This window comes from Lonchura striata, chromosome 7 (genome assembly GCF_050655825.1).
Source record: "Lonchura striata isolate lonStrDom1 chromosome 7, ASM5065582v1, whole genome shotgun sequence".
In the NCBI taxonomy this organism is placed as follows: Eukaryota; Metazoa; Chordata; class Aves; order Passeriformes; family Estrildidae; genus Lonchura; species Lonchura striata.
Window position 1 is genome coordinate 19,228,467 of NC_140709.1, and position 23,638 is coordinate 19,252,104.

Consider the following 23,638-nt stretch of genomic DNA (forward strand, 5'->3'; position numbering starts at 1 on the left):
GTCTACCTCTCTCTCATTAGTTAATTTAGATCAATGAACTCAAAGGTGGTACCTTAGGAAAAAAGTAGTCCTACAATTACCTTGCAGCTAAACAAATAAAACCAGTAACTTACCCCCACTTAATAGCTTCATAACCAGCCACAGTTCATCCTTCACCACAAAAGATGTGTAATAGGTCACCACATTAGGGTGATTGCACTGACTCATTGCTTGAATTTCTTTCTGTAAGAAATACAAAGCCCAAAACAACAGAGCCAGCTATCAGTTTTTGCTAAAATAAAGTTTAATTTCCAAAGTGAAATACTATAACAGAACTAAAGTATGTACAGGGTATGCATCAAGGCATTAAAACATTTCAATTTACCTAAAGATCTGCATGCAAGAAAAAGCATTATTGCTAAGAAAATGAGGGAAGTTTGGCCATGAGATACAGGCATAGCTACATCACTTTTCTCCTGAGAACAGCAAAGAAATTACTGTCAAAGTTTCAAATTCACAGTAAGCAATGAAGAATGAGTAGTCTCCAAGAGCTGAAGGTGTGGGTACAGGCTAGACAACAAAATGCAAGGAAAGGTCAAAAATCTACTGCATTTTCTGTTCAAAAGGGATATGAAGAGTAGAATGGGAACAGGTAGGAAAGGAGGAAGGAAGCCATCAAACAAAGGACACAGCACCACTGGCTCAGCTACTGTGGGAGAGACAGGTAGACACCAGAGCCACACAATTAAATAAAAATAGAGAAAAAGCAATATTACAGGCCAAAAGTCATAGGAAACAATTGACTAGAGGAACACAGAGTCACCAACAGATGCACAACGTGGCACTACCAAGTAACAGCATCTATGACACACCACAGCTGTACACATTAAGAATGATTGTCTTGTATCTGTTAATTCAAACAGGGTTCTTTTTCTATTCACTCTTTCACATAATTGTTCTGTAACACCTTTCCAGCCACTCTTCTGCCAATCCTTTAAATCCCTTACGTGAGGCCACTTCTGTACCACAGGGTTGGGTCTCACACCAATTTAAGCTGCCCCAACCCTACTTCTCCCTCTCCATCTCCAGCCACACAGCCTTGATTCTGATTCACTCCTGATGCTAGAGAACATGCTCCTGGAGGGTAAGCCAGTCTGGAAGCCAATCGAGGTAAAAAAAAATCTTCCTCCTCTCCTCTCTCCCTGAAAAGCAACTGTTTGAAGTGGACTGTGTTTCTCTCTGACTCAACAGCAATTCTGCAGGTCACGCACTACGCAGGTCCCACTTAGGTTGATTAAAGCTGCCCCAAATGGTCATTTTCAACCTTAAACTTCATTTTAGCAATTGTTTGAAAAAGGTTTTTTGTTATTTGCAATGCACTTAAAAATCACAGCTGGTTTCTAATAAAAAGTTAATTATATGTATTAAAGAATGGGATTTAATCTCATGGTGCTTGTAGGCGACTATTAAAGTCAGGCTGTAGTTTGACACACATTTCAGCTTGTTCCAAAGTCCCCCTCCTTAGACAATTTCTGAACCCTAAAACACAGAAGGAAGAATGCCTGGATAATGAATCAATGAGCCTGAATAATAAGAGCAATTTGCAAGATTGCTCCCTGTCATCCCCCAGAAGACAGTAGGTGAAAGACAGAAGACAGACATGTGGAGTACATTTCCCTCTCCCAGAAGACATGTCATCTTAAACACAAGTCAAATTACTGCCTCATGTTCTTAATTCAGCTACCCATTCCAGACCTTAACTGTAACTTCACCAGTCCTGGTTTCTATTTAATTTCTTACATTGTTTTATTATTTTCCTATGCTGGTAATATAACAGTGACTCAAAAAGTCCAGCTGACACCACTGGGCAAAAATGCATCTGAGATAAGCTTCACTATCTTTAACTGAAAAGGGCTTTGAATGTTTTACCTCCCTGCATCAACTCTTGGGCAACAATTGAGCTACCTCAGTAACCATTGCCAAAGGCACCTTACGTCTCAGCTTTCATGACTTTTTTTCCAAAGGGTCTTTGCAAAACAAAAATAAACAGAAAGCATGAGAGATAAGGGATGGAATTTTAGTCAGGAAAGAATTAATTAATTTCAGTCTTGCAGTTCTAGAAAACTCCTGTCACAAACAGAATAGTAAGCCTCCACAGACTTCATCCATTTGGCTGTGGCCCATAATATGCACAGGTGAGAAAGAAAAGCATTCATTTAAAATGCACTGCCAGGGAAACAGCTTGCAGTAGAACATCCAGGAGAGCACGCTGGAGTCCTCTTCACATTATGTCACCCCAGACATTGAAAAGCAGCAAAGAAGTACCAGCAATTTAAGTCTCTCCTTCATCCCCTCTCTTCTCCCTGCCTTGCACTAGCACAGGCATTTGTGTGCTGCACCAGGCAATATGCCCAGGTTAAAATCTAACCTCTTTCAGCCAGGTTATTCCTGATCCAGTTTCACTGAGCAGCTGCACAAAAATGTCTTTCAGCCTGCGGGCAGGCGGGTGACACAGTTAATAAGCAACAGCGAGGCAGCTCCTCTCTGTGCGGAGCGGCTGCAGCCAGGCCGGGCCCGGGCCCCCCATCACAGAAACAAAAACAGCCTCGAAAATCCCTTCAACCAAACAACCTCCCACAGAACATCCTGGAGTTTGTAGCCTTGAGCTTTTGATTGTTCTAAAAAACTGGAGGTAAAAGAATGGGGAAGGGACCCAGTCAGGACAGTACTAAGGACAGGACTTTCGTCTTGGCTTAGGGGGTAAAGTTACACTAAGGTTACAATAGTGAGAACACAGGACATTGCAGGAAACAGAGTATCGAATTTCAGGAGTTTGGCAGTTTGTGTAACCTCAGTAATATTTAAACTCCCTCCCACACTGCCTTTCTATTTTAATTGCCACTGGCCCAAATCCTACGTCTGCTTACATGGGCACCGGGCTTGATGCATTTCCACTTCTCTGAAGGCCACACAGCTGAGAATTTGTGAAGGGTGCCTGTGCACAGCATTCATAAGCACTCTGCACCATCATTTTAAAAAACAGCGTGTTCAGAGAACAGACAGTTTTAGAACATTCCTGTGCCAACAAAAAATGTTTCATCAGAAAAATAAGTGATTAAAAACTGATTAAACTCAACATTTTTAGACTCAAATTCTGCCAAAAACACAAGAACATTCTAAGTACTATCAGCTGAAATGAAAATGTTAATACAGTTGTAACAAGAGTTTTGAAGGTCAATTATGCCTTTACCAGAAAAAGTCTCTATTTTTAAAAAAAAATTTTTAAGTTTCTTAAGAACTGAGTCATAAGTATACTGAACCTCACAGAAAAAAGTTAACTAAGTATGTGTATGCATGCACATATGTGTATACGCCTCTATAACTCTCCTAACCAGGAACCAGGAAAATCCCAATTCATGTTCAGATCAAAACAGATCAACAAATTAAAGAAACAAAAAATCTGAGCACAGAAAAGTAGAAATTGACTTATGTTATAAAATAAAAAAAGATGGTATGGACAGTTGTCTTTGTACCAAAAGAAAGCAATATAGGACCAAAAATTCAAGACCTACTACCTCATTTGACAGACAGTGGTGACATCTCAACAGTAAAGACACTCAAGCATTTGGGCAAGGTAATTTTTTATAAGCTCATAACTAAATGCAATTGTTTCTCCAGACCACAAGAATTTCTCTTGCAGATTTCTGGCAGTTTTGTCTGGTTTTACTAGTTTGCTTGTAACATCTTTTAATTCTTAATTCCCAGTATTAGTTCAAATTCTAACCAAAAAATTCCAATTCTGACCAATTTATCTTACAATTAATTGTAATTATCTTTTTTTAGAAATGTTCTTTGGGGACTGTAGCCGTTAATACATCATGCACAGCATCTCACCTTGGGCTTAAAGACAGCTCAGAATTTATCTTTTGAGTTTTCAGTTGACAGAATTCTCACTACCTCAGAAGTAACTTCCACTACCACAATCCTCGTAAAAAGCACAACAATGCTGCATACAAGCGGTCACATAAACTGAAGGCGAATGCCATCAATCACCAGGGGAAGAACATTTTGGGTCCTCCACTGTAAAAAAGCCACTTTAGCTGAAGAAACTGGACGGACCATACCCTCTGTATCAAATTCAAGATATCTTTTGCACTGGCAATTCCCTGCTGAGGAGATCATTTCCTTCAGAGGCAGGAATTTCTGCATTAGAAAAAGCCCACAGTCTCTAGGCTGTAGTATAACCTGTGGAACAGAAGAGAGTGTTCTCACTTTTAGAAAGGTTTTGTGTCCTTCAAATCTTGTTATGCTGCCTATATAAAAACAAACATTAGTCTTACAAGCACCTATCTAGGAGCATTAGAAAGCAATAGGTTTTGTGTTTCAATAGTTCTTTGTGAATTTTCTGGATTGCTATAACCAGTGCAGAGGAAAAACTCTGGCAGTTCCTTTACAAATGGCTTCTTACAGGTCCCTTTCTTCTCTGATCAGTGGCCCAAACAAATAAAACTCTTCAAACATTCTTGTTATGGCCTATCCGATAAATGCGTGTTACTAGCTTTAAAAGGAGTTTCCTTGTGTAGATGGCAGTGTAGCCATTCCTCCTTTCCTCCTTAAAAGTTATCATTATTAAACGATCCAGCATGTTTTGGTGCTTTAGACATTTTAAGGAGACCTACTAAATTTTTTATTCATATTTTTAATCAGTGTTTAACCAAAGGAAAATGTATCTTTCCTCAGTATTAAAAAAGGCAGACAACCAGGCAGTAATCACTTAAAAACTGAGCTTCCAGAAAACAAGAGTTTAGGGTCTTCCCACAGTTATCCCAAGTTGATTATCCCAAGATTAAAGTTTGCATATGTCATTTTTGTAACATGAAAAAATATGCATTAAAAAATTATATCTTTAGGGAATTGTGTAAGTATTTCAGATTATTTTCAAACCCTTCTCTCATATCCTGCATAAAGTTCTACCCTCACTCTTGGACCAAGCAAAAAACAAAGTCAAAACAGAAAGTAAGTCTCCATGTAACATACTGCCCCTTTATTTACTTACAAGTAATTCATCCATACTGGTTTGGCATTTTTCTAAGTTGATCCTCTTTATTGCTACACGTTCTTGCCTGGGTTTGCAGAGTGCTGCCTGGACAACTGCTGTAGCACCACTACCTGAAAAAGGGAAGAAAAGGAACAGCCTGAGAGATTAACATAGTTTAACAGAAGAGTTAAACCAGTGACCAGCATGAGAAGCCTATATTGACAAAGAACTTCAAAGCTGCTGTTTTATCCATTTCCATTGCTTTCCCTACATGCATACCTTTCCACTAGCAAACCATCTTTCACACCTTTCAGATGGAAAAGAAAAACCTGAAAGTTTCTTTTCCGTACACCACAAAAAATTCCAAAGCCAGTGATTTCAAATGATATGCTCATTTATCAAGACATAACCACCACTTCAATGCATTTCATAGTTCATTACACTTCTGTCTTTAGATACATCTGTTTTAATCAAGAACATGACCTGCACGGTTGATACATGGAGGGGTGGGTACTGTGCTTTATCAATTGTTATTTTTTCTGCTCTTTTAGGTCAGACCCTGTTTAACCAGTTTTTTTGTTCCCTTATCCAATGAACAGAAAAAAAAAAATCAGTAAACTGTACATGCTAAGTCTTCTACAGTTCCATCAGTGTTCATGCTCATTCATCATGACTGGAGTTAACACCCTACAAGGAGCATGCTGATCCTTGTGAAGAGCACAGGAGGCACAAGTACCACACCAACAGTGAGAAGATCCATGTTACTGAATGGCACAGCAGAGAAAGTCACTCGTGTTTACTTGGCATGCAAATGACATATAGTCACACAACTACTCTGATAACAAAGCCCAGGGGAATTAAACAAATGTGGGGGAAATAGAACAATTTTTGCTAGAACGCTTTATTTGTGAACCACAGGAGTAAACGGCATTGTTGCTTCTTTTATCAGGCACCAACTGGCATTGACCCAGTCAGTCTTGCCTCACTAAATTAATGAAATTATTGCAAGTAATATTCTGAAGGAGTTTTGCTCAAGTTGCACATCTTGCTGCCACATCAAATATAGCAATGTGTGCTTCCTCAAATAATTACATTATGTTCATCCATGCAGAAATCTAAAAGCTCCCAATAAGCTTGTACATGTAATTCTAAATATTTCAATATAAATTATGGATTTCTGATAAGTCATTTGAGCAACATGTTATATTGTCCTGCTTATAAATTATGTTCTATTTATTTGGCATGTTCTAGATGAACACAAATTGTGAACAAAAAGCCTTTTGTTGTCAAGCTTCACAAACGTGGATTCAGTTACCAGCCGACTTAACAATTGAGAGCTTTTCCCTCTGCTCATCTGAAAACAGCACCAACAATACCACATGACTGAAAGTTATTGTACATGTTTTAATTGCTATTTTTGCTTAGCTATTTTCATGTATTGTTGGTTCACATGATGTTTTCACTCAAATCACAAAGTTTTTTAACTGTGTATGAATTTTGTGTCAAAATTCTGAGCTCATCTTTAAAAAATAAAAAAGTCTCTTTAAAAAAACAGGACTAACTAGTCATGTTTCTGCAGGATGTGGTCACAGACAAATATTGACATGTCCTGTTCTGTCTGCTTACAGAACAAAGCCTTTAAAAATTCCAATAATGTAGGTAATAAAAGAATGAAGAGATTTTAAAAATTAAATAAGACATCCCAAGGAAGAAACCACCAAGTCAGCACAATTCAGCTAAGGTAAGACTCATATACATCACCTGAATGAATTTGTCATTCCGTAGACATCAAGACACAAATCCTCTTATTACTTTGACTACACAAACATACATTGAAACCAGAGAAAGAGTATTTTTAGGTATTAAATATACAGGAAAAAAGGCCAAGATTTTCCATATGTATCTTTTTCATCTATGCCAGTAGTTTTATTTACTTGTTGAAAACAACCAAGATCTTTACTTTTAAAATAGATTTGTATACAAAAGCCTCAAAAAAGACAAAAAGAACAAGCACACAGAAAATTTATTCACCCAATGCCAGGATAAAATCTTAAGTACTTCCTCAAGTTAAATGACAGCAAATAACACTTCAAAACACTTGGAAAAATTAAACTACAAAAAAAAAAGTGTATTTTTCTCTGTTTTCTTCTCTGACAGAGATGACTTTCAATGGGATGTTCTTCACCACATTACTAAGATGTGCTGACAATGCAAAAAGCTTTTTAGGTTTAGAGTAAAGCCAATATACCTAGTTTTTTCTTTCTCCAGCTTTTCTAATTCTCTACACAATACACTAGTTTGAGAGTAAAGTAAATTTGTGCAGTCTTCTCGGCTGGACTGAGAAAACCTGTTTGAAAAGCAGTTTCACATACTGAAGCAGGAGCCAGACACTGAGTAGCTATATGCCTCCTTCCTCTTAAAGATGCTCTCTCCTTCTCTGGTTCACAAGGTGAACAAGCAGGGATAAGAGATAAGGAAAACCTGCAGCTTTCACATCTGGTCAAAAGACTCCTTTTGTCTCACCTACTAAACAAGGAGAAGTGTGAAGTGTTCCATAGGAGCAGCTATTAGAGACCAGACTACCTAAATAAGCATTTCAGCTGAGAGGCAACAGAATACAGAAGTAATGCGCTATCATACAGTGAAACTAAATTGTCACAAGCAACCATTTAGCAAAACAAATTAGGATCACAGAAAATAATTGTATAGAATAGATTACAGTCAACCATTCCTCATCAGAAGGTAGGGCTTCTTCAGATACACTGAGCCTTGTGAATCTTCTAAAACCCTCACAGCAGAGAATGCTAACTACAACATAACCAAAACATAGATAGGTTTAACATCCAGTCTCTATTTAGGAAACTGATATAATACAATGAAAGCTCAGATTGCATAATACATGAAGCCTTTACATCCAGCTGTCACCTGCAGAACAAAACAAAAGGATTACCCATGGTCAGACTCAAAAAAACCCCAGCTCTGTAAGAAAAATGGGGGTTTTCCACTACTGGAAAAGTCATTCTGCTACAGACAAGTTCTCTTTGCCAGTTTCAAAAGTAAGCAGTGAAACAACGCAATTTCAGACCACATCAAGATACCTACTACTCCCATTTCACAAGAGACAACAGGTCAGAGTTTCATCTTGCCCTGGTGTCTCTGCTGCCACCCTGTCTAGTGGAAGCATGCCCTTACAGCCAACCTGTCCCTTCCTGCTACAGACCATGCACTCCCTGCCATCCTGTCCTCAGTGCAACAGAGCCATTCAAATTGCTTTTAACCATCTGGGTTCGCACAATAGAAATCTTCTCAAGAGCTACTACATATGGCCACACTTCTCTTCTGAAAGGATGCAACCTAAAAGCAGTTTTCTGCATTCCACTTTGTACATACTTCACAGAGAGCATATAAAAACTCCACAAATACTTATTTGGGATTTAAGCTTACCTGAACAAGTTCCTTCAAGTTCCTTCAAGTTCAAGTTCCTTCCTAAATTTGACATAAAGGTATTTTTTCCTCTCTCCTTTTTTTTTAAACATGAATTTAACCTTTGCAGAACCTAACTCGACAAAGAGAAGAAGGATATTTGACATTAACATTTTAGTTTTAACTGCTCTCCACTAGTCCAGTCCCAAAAGACAGTGAGGTGAGATGGTTGGACCATATTACTGGCATATGGCACATGCCCACATCCTTTATACAAGGATGTGACACTTCATCTATTCCATTATTGATAAAGGTCTGATACTTTCCACTTCTCATGGCACAGTAACTGTATTCAAAATAGATCACAAACATTTCTTTTCAATTTTCTTCTTCTCCTTGAAAAAAAAAAGCCTATTAGCCCATAATGACTCATCAGATCTCTCTTTTAGTGTCTCAGTGTTAGTCTCTACAGTATTTCAGCACAAACCTCTTTAAAAGGTCTCTGAAGTTTAGGCCACTCTAACAAAAGAGAACTTCCCCAGTACTACACTGGTTCTAATTTCTGAAGAGGAGGATGAAACTTGTTGATAATGGTAAGTTTTCTTGCCGACTAGGTATCTGAAGGGCTAGAGAACAGTTGCAATTAGAGAAGACTAAATATCTTATCTCAGAATCTATGAAGTCTTATATACCAAACCATGCCTCCTGCATTTTTGTATACTTCTTCTGCTCCCCCAGCCTACAGAAACCACCTGTCAATATTTAATCTCCCATGACATCCCAGTTCTGAAGAAGAGCTCCCTAGGTAATTCTTAAATGTAACTCCTACACAGCATGACTGCAGGATTCCTTTTGCATGGATCAGAATGCATTTGTGCACAAAAACTGTGCACAAATCTAGATCAGGTTCCTACTCATGAATACATGTGGAGCTTTTTTAATGTAATATGCAAAGCATCTGTACTTATATACAAGCTTGGAAAGCTATTCTCTATGTGCTGTATGTTGCACACAATATTGTGTAGCATATTTCCAGCATTACTAAATGTGTTATGAAACCAATCAGCCCTTCAAAATATTCCATAGCAGCACTGGACTGAACTAGTCTCTTCAGTTTCGAAAGAATTAATTATGTTGGTGGCCAAGCAATACTTTTGGTTAACAAATAGAGAACAAAGAACATTTAATTCCTTTTGGTTTCTAGATTTTACCCCACAATATTCTGGACAACTTTAAATATTACTCACTTTCTTTCATATTACTTCCACTGATTAAAATAAGTTATAAATCAGCCAGGTAAAGCTTACACCTCCATACTGAATTCTAAATCTTTCTGGAACTTAGCTTCTTGACAAAAAATGAGTCATTATTTCCCTTTACATCTTCACATGACAAATACTTGAGTTTTTAAGAACCTTGCAATAATCATGTAAGTACAATTTACTAACAATTCCTGCCCACTTTGAGTTCTGAATTCATGCTGGGATCAAATCTCTCTCCTTATAGCTCACTTGGATACTACTTTACTTATCCTAGCAATTATGACATAATTCACTCAATACACTGTTACATTAACTCAATGCCCACATATAGAACTGCTACTTCTGCATTTTCAACATTCAACAACTGATCTCTTTAATTCCTCAATGAATTTGTTTTGCAGTTGGACATTTAAAAACATCACTAATATAGCTATAGAACCACTACGTTACTCAATTGTTTTATTTACCTTTTTGTGGGAAGTTAGCTTACACAAAATCTGAGATCCAGCTTATCCCATCCTACTTTTTAAAAGCTCATTGCATAAACAATCCAGAAAAATCTATCCAAATATGCTATACAGATATCCCAGTGATTGCAGAGAAGTCATAAATAGCCTAAATGTTGATGTCAAAATGATTATGCATTATAGAAAAGTTCTATGCAAGTGTTAAGACAATCTGTGCTAAAGCTAAGATAAAGTACATTTCAGCATTAACCAGATATCATATTCTCCATGCAGAAGGAAAAAGGCAGGGGGATTCACAATCAGCAGTAAACCCCACATGCATGAAAAACAGACATGGGAGAAACATACCTAGCTTTCTGAGATATTCTCTTTATTTTCTCACTAAAATAGTAAAAGAACTGGTTATAACAGATGTTTTGCATAGATAAATTACAAAAAATATTTTGAGGTTTGCTGTGATATAGCTCCCTGTCAAATCTGCAGAACAGAATAAAATTTTCTGCAAAAAGCACATAAAATAGAACTACTTTCTTGAACACAGAGGGCTGTAGCATCAGAGTACAGCAAATAAGTGTCAACCACAAACTAATTAAGGAAATATGACAAACTGTACAAGAAACTAGAAAATTATCTGGAAATACAAGTCTTACTTCCCTCCATCAGAGAGCTCAGACACACTGTATTGCAGGATCTCTCCTGAAACATCTTTCTTATCTGAAGAATAATCAGCTATCGCCACCAGCCACGGTTAAAAGAATTTTAGAGTTCTACTGTCACTGACAAAGGCATTTAAGAAATCTGTGGCTAGAAAGTGAAACCAGATATATTTAGATCTGACATAGGTTCTTTTATTAGTGACTGCATTCAGCTTTAAAATGAAATATCAGCCCAAGTGATGGCTGTTTGCTTTCAGACACTTTCTTGTTAAGGAGATTTCTGCCTATAGCCATACAGAGCTCAGCACTTGTCAGCTTGATACAATGCCATCAACACACAAAGATTAGACTGAAAAGTCCAAGGATGACCACTAACTATGTTTGGGGCATTCAAGTAAACCTGACATGGACATGTCAGCATCACAGCTGGTAAGGAAAACCTAAACGAAAGTAGTCCACTATCAGTGGGTGTTATTTTCTCCCTGACTTGTCCTTTAAAATAGGTAAGTCATCAAAGTTGAAAGGGAACTCTCTAGGGGAACCCCCTATTATAAACATTACTCAAGATTAAATTCCTTTTTCTCTGCTCCACATCTCAAATATCTTCATAAGAAGTTTTATTTATACGTGAAAAATGTTTATATTAAAAAATTCACAATCCACAAGACTTTAGAGCTATCAGAACTGGAATTTTCCTTGTGGTTGACATAACTAACGCCACTTTATAAGGCAAGCAGAAATTCTCTGTGACTGAACGGATCACATATTCATTCCTTCCCCCATATTCTCAGCCACTGAAGGTCCTGTGAACCAAGCAGACAAACCAAACAGATTCCTCCTTCTGCTCCCTCCCAGCTTCCAGATTCCTGGGAATCACTGTGATTAGTCCCTTCTGTACCAGCACTGAACATCCCAGGTCCAGTGCTGGTGATGAACTTGTCACTGGGAAGTACAACAACATAGGGAAGACTAGAACTGCCCTAACATCAAGCATTTACAAGTCCTAAGTAAGTAACTTAGACTCAAGCTGCTGGTGGAGAGTGAGACCCTGGACCCTTGTGGCCAGAGATGCTTCCATCATCATCTGCTACCTCTGAGGACTGACTCCTATCTTCCATATCATCTTCCAGTCTAGATTATGATTGTTATATTGGCATATCAAACAGTGCATTGGATTTTGACCCAATCTGCAGAGGGTTCCACTGACTGGAAACAGTAACTAAATTATATTACAAATTCTATGATACTTAGTTGATAAGAAATCATAAGTTAGGATGTAGTCAATAAGAAATCTTCAGTTGTCATATTACAAGTTCTCTATTATGCTACTTATAAATTGTTCCTAACAGATTCTGTTTGTAGAAATCCTGTGCCACTCTAGTCATAATTTCTGTATTATAGTAAACATAATATCTGGTTAATAAAATAAAGCTTAAATTTTAATTACATTTTGGTAAATTGGCAAAATTATTCTGCTTAGATGTGCTAAAAAAAGAAGGGTATGGGGGGAACAACCAATACACAGAAACTACTTAATAAATTCAATTGAACCTAAACCAAACAAGTAAATTAGCTAAAAATATTTAGTTCTGATCCAAAAAACACTGAATCTCTTGTAAAATATGCTATTTAAAACATATAATACATTAATGGGCAGCAAATGTGAAATGCAAATAAAGTATCTCTGCTCCAGTTTGCAAAGTTTATGCTTTGCTCAGAAGTTCCATGGCTTTCAGGTCTGCTTGAGGTGTCTTAGAACCATTTTATACACCTGGTCTGCTCACACTCCCTTCACTATCATGTTTTCCAAAGCTGTGATTATGAAGTAAAATAAAGTATAGCATTTTAAGAGCTTAATGAACCAAATGGTATGAAACTGAACAGTGAAAAGTCTGGAATGATCTCTCCTCTCAATCACATTATTTTTCATATGAACTGCCACATTAAAAAGAAAAAAGTGAAACATGTTATGTGTAAGAGCAAAATAAACTATGCTCTGTTTCAATACTAATTTTACTACAATTTACAGCATTTGCAGAGAAGGAATTAGGAATTCAATACCACCAAGAAACAACATGTATCCCACCACACAGCAAACAGGGTGTTTAGCTGTACTCACCTAACGAATACCTAAAATGCCTTCACTTTCATATCAGCATGTAAAGGTAACTTGTGAATCCACCAAACTTCAGGACTAGAAAATACACGCCATTGAACAATGAGTAACATTACATGTAACAGTTCATTATTTGAAGAGATTTGAAGGAATACTTTTCTTTGGGCATAATGAAAAAAAAAAGTAGCTGTAAACCAGCTCAAAGGACAGAGCAGGGGAAGAAGAGCACTAAGGCACATGAGACCTTCTCCAGTTATAGATATACTGGAGATATTGAGGAAAACTTTTTTTTTACAAAAATGTTGTTTTGTAACCAGGCCTACCCTGGCTTCCTTCAAATTGAGAAAGAATCCAACTTCACTCACACTTCAAAATTATTAGGGAAGAAGAAACAAAAAGTAGCAGCCAAAGAGCAGCTCTTTGGCTCCTGCTGCCACTGCTCCTGCAGCACAGCCATGCTGCACAGCCCCCGGCACGCTGCAGGCAGGAGGCAGCTCCTGATGGACACACCATGCTGGGGCTGCCGTGGGATAAGGACAAATGTGGGTGTACAGTACTCCACACAAATGTATCCAATACATCCATATTCATTCTGCATTTTCAGTGGGTGTTAAAGCATGAAAAAGAGCAAAGGATACAATTTGATTAAGAATTTATAGATTTTATCTGCCATGTTATTATCCATTCATCCTCACTTGAAAAGAAACATGGATTCTGATAATTTTGTTCTCCCTGTTGTTTCATCATAAATATAGAAACCATTATTCAATATGCATACAACTCTAAAAAACTAGAAGGGAAAACCCACACTGAAAATGTCTCTGTATAACTATGGGAAAACCTGATATCTGGTATTCACTGTGGAACCAAAAGTTACTTTACTAGGGTACCATTAGGACTCCACAGAACTCTCCTATAAAAACAGGGAAAATTGAGATTTGCTATGCTGTGTCACGTCTCCTGCCTAGAAAAAAAGCTGTTAAAAAAGAATTACTATTCATTTCTGAAGCAGCACTATAAACAAATTCTGGTGTTGATTTAGTCTGCATATTTTATTGTTTCTCATTTAGTTTGAAAGTAAACACTTGGAACAATTCTAATACCATGAATGCAGTATTTTCCAAGTATTCCGGATGTCACCACACAGTGCATCATTCTCTTCCGAGAATGAAAAACAGCAATCTACCAAAACAAAGGCATTATTGCTATAGTAGTGTCATAAAGATCTCTAATTAATACAGCAGTTTTGAACTACAAATCTTCAGCTAGTTCACCCCAACAAAATGTGCCTCCTAGAATTTGAGTCTACTGTGACCACACACTACAAGCAGAAAACTTACCTATTTCTCATATATTGCTTCTCATGAAACAGTGGAAGAGTTGGAGCAATATTAATACTATCGTATAATTAAATTTTCATTAGGCGATTCTAATCTAATTCTAATGAGGTTCCTATTATTAGTCTGAAGTGGCTTAGAGTCTGGAAGTACAAGACACTAAGAGGCATAAATTATCAGCTTAAATTCGGTCCCTGTAATAAAATGTCTTAAAAGCAAGAAAGTGAGAAGGAAAAAGCAACTTCTTTATTAAATGGCTAAGCTTCTGAGTCCGAGTATGTTGCTTCTCAGAAGTCTAAAGCAATAGCTCAAGTTTATGCTCTTGTTCATATTACTCCTAAAAGACAGAAGCCACAGTTAACAAATAGACCATGTTTTTTGGTCAGTTAAATTAACTATTTTTGTACCGGTACCCTGAACCAGGTATACTTGGCACATAGACATTCAATATAGATCTTGATTTTCAAGACCTTTAAGTACACAATTCTTCTGAAAGGATGATAAGGAGCACAAAAAAGCTCCAAAATTTCAGTCTGTTTCCAATTCTAATTTCTCTAAGTGCAGAAGCACAGCTCAAAAGCTATGTAATAATTATATTACATCAGCCTATAGGACATTCTCAAGTTTCATCTATATTTAACTTACAATCAAAATACCTCAGAGGAATAATTAGGCTAATAAAATAATTCAGAAATTGTTATTTGTAAAGACAAAGGATTAATGGAGACAGCTAATTTATTATACTGAAGTTTCACTTCTTATAAGGAAAAAAGGAATATTTTAGAGAGAATTCTTTTCTCAACACTTTTTCACCTAACCAGTCTCACCTCATTCTGCCTGATAATGTTCTTACACTCACAAGCTTCAACCATGAAACCCTTGTGCACATCCAAAGACCTTCAAACTTAGTAAGAAACAGTAAAAACTAGTAGAGTTGTAAAGATGTGTCATCACACTGGAAAGGTTGTGCTGTAAGGATTTCATCCCACTGGAAAGGTTGTGCTGTAAAAGGCAGAAATAAGGAAAAAACCACTCATCCAATACAGTTCGTTCATTATTTACACAGGGTAAGAAGTATCAACATACATTAAGTATGATTTTTTGGGGGTGCGGGGAAACTCACTTTTAATTTTGGGCACCAGAAAATATCCTAGTGACATATCTGCTTTCCAAGTTCTGCAAGCATAGTGCTCCTCTGCAACCCCTGCCCAGCAGTATCCCAATGACTTCAGCAAACCCAAGAAGTTAACAAGAGTAGCTAACTTGATTGTAAGGGCCCATTCTTTAAACATCAAGAATTACTATTATTACTGGGGAAAAAAAAACATCTCTATCAACTGCTGCATTACAGTTCCAAACTATTTTGGAAGGTCAAACGGGGGAAGAGAAAGAGAGCACCAAGGCAGTGCACATAAGAATTAAATATGACCTAGACAAGTAGCCACTATATGACCCATCCACATCTCCTTTGCATGGAGAGCTAACTGTTTGTTCCCCTCAAGCCAATCAGAACAGATGTGGTTTTGTTTCCAGTTAAGGAAGAGAAGCTCCATTTGACAAACAGATTCTGGGAAAAAAACCAACTGGTCTAGGACCTAAGAGAAAGTGATTCTTCATTAAAAGAAAAAAAAGTAAAGCAGTTCTTAAGTTGTTTCAGAACAACTTGTGTCCCAGTCTAAAAAAGCTTTGCCAGATCTGAACTCATCCCCTGCCATCACAGCACAGTGCTGGTTACAAGAAGTAGTTCTACTCTGAAGATGCAAAGCCTTGCTGCTGTAACACTTAGCAAGGGGCAAAATCATGAAATTTCTTCAAATTTCTACATGTTCATCAGTAGAACAGCTCCTCTTCTAACACTCAAGCAAATCCTGCGGAGCCAGGACTTTGCAGGTTCCAGAGTTATTGGGCCTTAACTGTAAGAAGAACTTGGAAGGAAGGGAAAGAGAAAGCATAGGAAGAATAGAGCAACCAATAGGGAAGTAGGCAGATCGGAAGAGCAGGAAAGCATATTTTCTATAAATTATCATTACACAGCACCAGCCAACTGCCTGATGTGTTGATCTATGTTCCTTTACCCTTACAGTAAACAAGGTTAATATCCTGGTTACTTCCAATCAAGAGAAACCCAAAGGAAGCTTTTTTTTTACAATTTACATTAATATTGTTTTAAAATTCATTAGATTACAAAAATGTTCGAACATTGAATCACTTAAAGTTTTAGTTCTATTGAACCAATGAAAACTACAGCTATGTGCAGCCATGTCTCCAATCTCATTATTTCTAATGCACTTCCATTCAAAAAAAAACCAAAAAAGAGCCAAGACAGGTCCCCTCCCCAACACTACCACATGGAGACAAAGCAAATAATTAACAACTTCGAGCTCTGCACAGCCTCATTAGCAGCACAGCACTGTGAATGTTCCACAAGGTGTTTTTAAATTGCACCATGACCACCTTTACCCTGGCAACTGAATTAAAAGCCACTCCTTATTAAAATACTAAATGGGGATTTAATATTTCCACCATTTCTACAGATGGTTATTAGCAGACAGAAAATATCAACCAATTATTTCCCAAAATGTAAAATTTAATTTACAAAATTAAACTCTTCCTGCCAAGCTGCAATTGTATTAAGTCACAATTAATATCACAAAGGCTGTATTTAATATGTGCATGTAAAATATGCTTAGGCTGCTGTAGTAACCTCTAAGATTTATTGGTAAGGAATAGAATTTACTTTGGAGCAGAATTAAGGCAGACATTTTTCTTTTTACAAAATGTTTTGGTAAAAGACATTAGGTACCATTAAGTATTACTTACCAAATTATGCAGACTCTCATGCAAGAATTATGGAGGTTTTGCAAGAGCAAATACAAAATTTTTCCATAGCTTTAGTTGTTAGTGTGGTATTTCATTCAGTACAGTCTGATTTACTTTACAGCACATACGTGAAAATTACTGCAAAAGAAAGACCTTCAAATGTTTAAAAAATCCTGATTCAGCACAGGGATAAGAAATTTTGGAAAATGTGAATGAGACATGTCTGATTAACAGAAGAACAAAACAGAACTGTTATTTCACCTCTAAATATAGAGGCTTTTCAAAACAGTGTACAGCACTACCAACATGAGTTCCTGAAGGCCATAAACAGAGACAATCAAAGATCTCTGATAATACCAAATATAGTGGAGTCTATTCTCTGTCAATCAAAGAGCCATTAGCAATACATGCAGCAGGGGAGGAAAAAAAAGTAAATAACATACCCTGAAAACACAACCAAGGACCCCAGAGCCATTAACCAAGAGCAGTTCTCAGGATGCTTATAACAAGAACCATAAAATCAGCAAAACAGTCTCACATAGTAACTTGTTCTACTCAAAATCCCAACACACTTGACTTAGCAACACTGCACCTTATGAGGCAACAAACCACAAGATATTTTTTAACTCAAAGTTAGAAAAAAAAAATAGACAAACACACCACAAGTTCAACTAAGGTAACTTTTTAATTATCTGCAGCCAATATAGATAATCCGTCTCATAAAAGTAACCCTTTATTTCAATCTAATTCTGGCTGTTTCCCAGCCAAAATAATTTTCCAAGTCAGTTGCAGCAGGAGAGAAAAATATAATTTTATAATGGAAACTAGTACCCAACTTAATCACAAGATAATCCACTGCTTCTCCATAACAGAATCCGCCTTCCATCAATTCAGGATGGCAATAAATTACATCTGGCAGAGAAGCATCAACTCCAAAGTAGTTTTCCAAAAAAAATTCGAAGCAACTTGATCATACCTAAACAAAAAAATAAAATAAAAAAGAGCACCACCCAAAATAAAACAAAAAAAACTGACCAAGATTTAATGCTGCTTTGTCTCATCCACATGATGTAGGGCTCATTACAATTTGAAAGGTAGGAAGACAATTTTAAAAAACTGAGAATTTAATAAAGTGTTAATGCAGATTACCATTTAAATGCTTGTTCTTTGAATATTTATATTGCTTCTGAGGAAAAAAAGGTCATATGTACATGACAAATTCAAATAAATCTATTTCAGTTATTTTATTCTGAATACTTGGTTATAAACCCAAACTGCTTAAGAACACCTCTCAGTGTTGCTTTTTTAATCCAAGTCATATTCATCTTACAAAAAAAAAAGACAAAAAGCAACAAAATCCCCTCCACACATATTAAAATCCACTGAGCATTTTAATGCATTTAACTTAGAAAAAGATCTCCCAGGTCTTCACCAATTTAAATCTGGCTCTACCTTAACAGCAATTACAGTTCTTATCTCTGTAACTACTGCCAGAAGGTTGGTTGGATCCTCCTTTCCTAACAATTAGGAATCCCTGTTAGGTGGGATTCTAAGTGCTTTTATATATGGACAGCCTGTTTTAATCTGAATTAATGTAAAAGTTTTCGCTTTGTGCTATACATTTACAGAGAGCAGAGTGTTTTTCTCCCACTGCAGAAAATATAAGCATCTAGGCATTAATTGGAAGAGTCTCTTCCTTGCATCAAACCTATCAATCACAAAGCCATGCAGCAAGTCAAACAGGGAATCTGATCCTGCAGAAAACTGACCCGGCAGAAGAACTAGTTCGCTGTCAGATCAATGTGATCCTTTCAGCAGCTGCCTGTTAGAGCAGATTAAATGCATCATGAAACAGCATACAAAGAGTTTACAGAGAACTGGCCAGCCACATAAAAAATAAAGCAGACTTGGAATAACATCACATAAGAAGCACTCCTTAAAGCTAGTATTTTCTCCTCAGCAGACACTTGAATCTCCCAGCCATCCTGAAGGATACAACAGACAAAAAAATAATTTTAAAAAAAAAAGTTTTTCATTGGAAATCCATATCATGTGGCACTGGTTTTCAACATAGCATGTGGCTAGACACAGATGCTCAACAAGAAGTGTTCATGTTCTCACAGAGAAGAATAGAACTTCTCCAACTGCAAAATCCAAGGGATGGAAATGGCCCATGAGACTAACAATTATTTTAATTTCATAATCCCGACCAAAACTTTTAAACATTCCTAAAACAGCTATTCCTGCATCTCTGCTTTAGTTACCAAAGACTCTAAATTCTATTCTGTCAGAAAGCATGTGATACACCATAATGGTTTATCTTTCCTCCTGCAAAGTCCAAAATGGTGCTTCACTGCATCATTATTTTCTCATTTAACTGGGAAAGGGCTGTTGTAACTGAACTCAACTGACATTATGCAGCTCCTCAGGGAGAAGTATGTGGAGCTTTCCAGAGGTGATCAGCTTTGTTTCAACAAGAGGTATCTACTCCTGTTCACAACACAATTAACCCTGGCATAGCACATGCAAAGGGCTGCTGCTAAGTTCAGACTGTGTCATTCTCTCCTCCCTCAGATATAAAAAATATTATTTAAGAGTCCCTTACCATGTTCATTAAAACAAATGATATTCATCCTACAGCTCCAAAATTATGTTAGTATGTGGTCAAACACATGGAATTTACAGGGGCCTTGGTTTGGCTGGGTTTTTTTCAAAAAGTAGGGTGGGGCATGTTCAGTTGGGTTTTTTTACTATTTTTAATAGTATCCAGACTAAATTTAATCTCATAGGGAGTCTCCTGTAAACTAAGAGAACAAATAGAAGGTGTTAATGAAAAAATAAATGTTTGACTAAGCACAAGATTTTTTAGTCAAGTGGTACAAAATAAATCTCAGCAACTATCAAAGACAGTCATGGAGGAAACCTAAGTTTAGTGAAATTAGAGCAGACAAGTTCAGTGTGTCCAAGATTCTGATTCAATATACCCTGACCTCAATTTACTAAGCATTCAGTTAAATAATATCAATATTTAGGAGCACCCACAGGTAACTAGCAAAAAAGTTTCTCTACAGCTCAGTATCTGCTCAGTATCCGATTTAACATCCACTTGTTCAATGGATGTATATAAATATATATTAGTTAGGATTACAGTATACATATCAAAGGATACTAGCTTTTAGGTGGAAAGAATAAAGCGGAAAGGAGTTTTTAAAGGAAATTCTCATACAGGCATTCTACAGGTACTGTAACAGAAAAAAACTATTATTTAAGTAACTCATATGACTCATATTACACCCTAGACAAGGATTAATCCAAGACCTTTGAGGCCTTTTTCACCTTAAAAGAGGGATCTGCTCAGCAAAGACACATCTTTATGCTAGTAGAATCACTTCCACTTGGCTAACTTTGATCCATCCCCCAGACTCAGGAAGACAGTCCTCTGTCCAGTAAACCCATACTTTTGGGGGTCTCCACAGGCAACACCTGCTCAATACCAAACCAAATTAGCCACCTTCAGGAACCTGAACACCTGAACCCTCATCCCTCCTATTCACAGCCTGGAAGTACAAACAGAAACACAAAGGTACCACCTGGGTCAACAAAAAGCCATCCCTTTTTAACAAAGAAATGCCTTTCTCAACTATTTTGTTTCTGGCTGTGGAAAATAAAAAAGCTTAATGACAAAGCTGAGTACACACACTTCCAAATCAATAACATGGTTCTGGTTGTCATCAGCCTGACAACAATTAGCAATTAGTGTAATACTGAAGACAATCAACAGCAGGCAAGTCACCTGGACTTTTCTCACTTAAGTGGCCTTATTTGTAAGAAACAGCAATCAGAGCTGGTCTTTGCCATCTGCAGTATTTGCTAGAAGTTTAAAATGTTACATACAAATACAAGCAAGTTTTCCCAAAGTAGATCATTGGCAGCAAGCAGCACCTAGGGCAAGAAATGAAAAACTTTCCATCGCACATACTTTCAACAACAGTTAGCATTCACAAAGTAAAATTCAAAATAACCTTATTCAAATAAAGGGAATGGAGGTTGAACACATCTGATCTGCATTAGTTGGCTACCTGAACAAAGTGCTGAAGCACACAGCCAAGCAAGTCCCCTTTCTACAGGCACATGGGAGGGGACCAGCAGACGGGTTAAACTTCACATGGCAAACCGGGTCAAAAGCAGGTTGGCCGGGGTGAAAATGAAGCTGTAATCCCCTGCTGGCCTTACGTGCCACCGACGGGGCACAAGGAGATGTGAACAAGATGAAATAGTAAGGGAGAAGAGGAAACAGTTTAAATATGTATATACGTATATATATTGATTAAGAGAGAGTCGTCACGTGAGCAGCAGATCTACGGGTGAAATCTACCTCCCCCATGAAAGCGCCGGAAAAATGCAGAGTAATCTGAGCGGATGCACGCACATGTGCGCATCCACGGACACACACACCGTAGACACGCAAAGCACACAGAGCGCATCTGCGGAGTTGCCGGGGTCCCAGCGCCGACCCGCAGGTCAAGGCTGGAGTGACGATGCACCGCAGGACAGCGGCACCTCCGCCGAGCCGCACCGGGCGGGGCACGGCGGGTTCTAGCTGGAGCCGCCGCCCGCCGGGGCCGCCCGCTGCCGGGCGGATAAAGTTTGCAGCAGCCGCCGCTGCAGTGCCGGGTGCGTCCGCCGCAGTGAGCGAGCCCTGCCTGCGGGAGAGCGAGCGCCGGTAGGCCCGGAGCCGGCCGCGGCATCCCTGCCTTCCTTCCCACCTCCGCCCCGCCGCGCCCCCGCTCCACTGACCGATCACCTCCTGCAGCTCGTACGCGTCCCTGCAGATGGGCCAGCCGGCGGCCGGGCCGGCGGGCGCGGGCGCCGGCTGGGGCTGCTGGACGTGGACCGGCGACTCGCCCTGCTCCGCCATGATGCTGCCGGGGCGCCCAGGCACCCGACGACCTTCTCCAAACTTCCCCTCCAGCAACACCTTTCAGCCGCGCTCTGCCTCCCGCCCGCCCTGCCCGCGCAGCCGGCCGCCCGCCCGGCGGAGGGAGGAGGCAGGGCACCGAGGGGGAGGAGGCAGAGGCGGGCGTCGCCGCCGGCCCCGGCCGCTCGCCCAGCGCCGCTGCGGAGAGATGGAGCCCAGCGCGGAGCCTGGGCCCGGCGGCCCCGGGCGGTGTCGGTGCGGCGCCGGCAGAGCGAGGCGGTGCCCCCGGGCGCGCCCCGCCCGAGGGAGAAGCGGCCCCGCGCACCGCGCCGCTCGCCGCCTTCCCCTCGTAACCTACCTGCGTGCCTGCTGGCGGCAGCTCTGGCCATCGCCCTTCCCCGCTCATCCCGCGGCTCGCTGGGATGCTCTGTGCGTCTGGAAGCACCGCGAGGTCCGGCACAGGGCGGCGGGCTGGGCGTGTGCAGGCCACGGCCCTGCCGGCGCACTGCCGGACCCCGCCGGGGCCAGCGCGGGACGGGCAGGACTGGAGGGAGGGAGGGAAGCCGGGAAGCCACGTCGCGTGGCGGCTGCTAAGGCACCTGTTAGGCCGATAGCAGAAGCGCACAGGCTGCTCTGGAGCACAGCTCGCTAGAAGTGTCACTGCTGCAAGATGACTTGTAGTCGAATTTAAGGACGTGAAGAAAGTATTTGCTTTCATCGGTGATCGTGCAAAGTGTTTAAATCACCATATGACCAGTAACCCTCTCCAGGATAAGCAGGACAGCTGCACCCTGTCACTTCAGTGCACACACTGCCTCAGCTCATGCTACCAAGGACTGAGGACAATTGAAAATGGTCCCTTTGGCTAACCAGTACCAAGTGATTTAAACAAATAAGAACCATGATTAAATGTCTCTAGTGCTTCCCATTACACAGTGCAAGGTTAAAAAAAAAAAAAAAAAAAAAAAACAAACAAACAAAAAAAAAAAAAAACAAAAAAAAAACAAAACAAAACAAAACAAAAAAAACCCAACCAAACTGGGGTTGAATGAAATTGCTGTTCATAATAGTATGGATTTTTTACTTCTACACTCTTAGTAGTGTCAAGTGCTCAGTGATATCATCAGGATTTTACTTATTATGAAGTAATTTAGAAAACAGTTATTTGTGTAGTCAACAGTCTCATTCCTACTTTGAATGCTTTGCATTTTAAGATTTATGGAGCTCTGGGAAGATGAGTGGTAATATAAGATTTCCATATAGTTCAAAATCTTACTTCCTGCTACAGAATGAACCTAAGAGAATTAGAACTAATACAGTATGAAAGCAGGAAAGCTATAGCACTGTCGAAAAGAACAGAACCTCGCAAATTGTTAGGAGTATGATGAACTGCAATTTAGAATCAAGCAAAGATACATGTAACAACTAATGCCTGTTAGCTACTTTGTGCCATTTGGGATAATGTCCTTTTAGTTGCTAATTTTTTTTGTGTGTGTGGTTAGTTCAGTGAGGACTCAGTCAATTCAAGGTTATTCCAAAAAGGAAAGAAAGTTACTTCTATTTGGTTGTGTTGCTGAGAAAGCTGAAGGAAGTTCTAACCACTGCTTAATGATTGATCAGGT

The 23,638-nt window shown here is 39.0% G+C and overlaps 1 protein-coding gene across 11 annotated transcripts in view; it reads right to left on the reverse strand.

Moving 5' to 3' along the window:
• The window catches only part of STK39 (serine/threonine kinase 39), an 82,453-nt gene extending 59,877 nt beyond the window's left edge, over window positions 1-22,576 (reverse strand). For 4 of the 11 annotated variants that reach the window (XR_014956548.1, XR_014956547.1, XM_085584361.1 and 1 more), the window contains exons 1-3: window positions 21,896-22,152; window positions 5,036-5,148; window positions 114-222 (exon numbers count right to left, since the gene is read on the reverse strand). Coding sequence is in view for 9 of the 11 variants with exons in the window: in XM_085584361.1 (XP_085440487.1) it covers window positions 114-222; window positions 5,036-5,148; window positions 21,896-22,016 (343 nt within the window). In the remaining 2 variants the exon portion in view is untranslated. The other 7 variants (XM_085584364.1, XM_085584362.1, XM_085584363.1 and 4 more) reach the window with 7 other exon arrangements.
• Window positions 22,577-23,638: the final 1,062 nt, after the last annotated feature.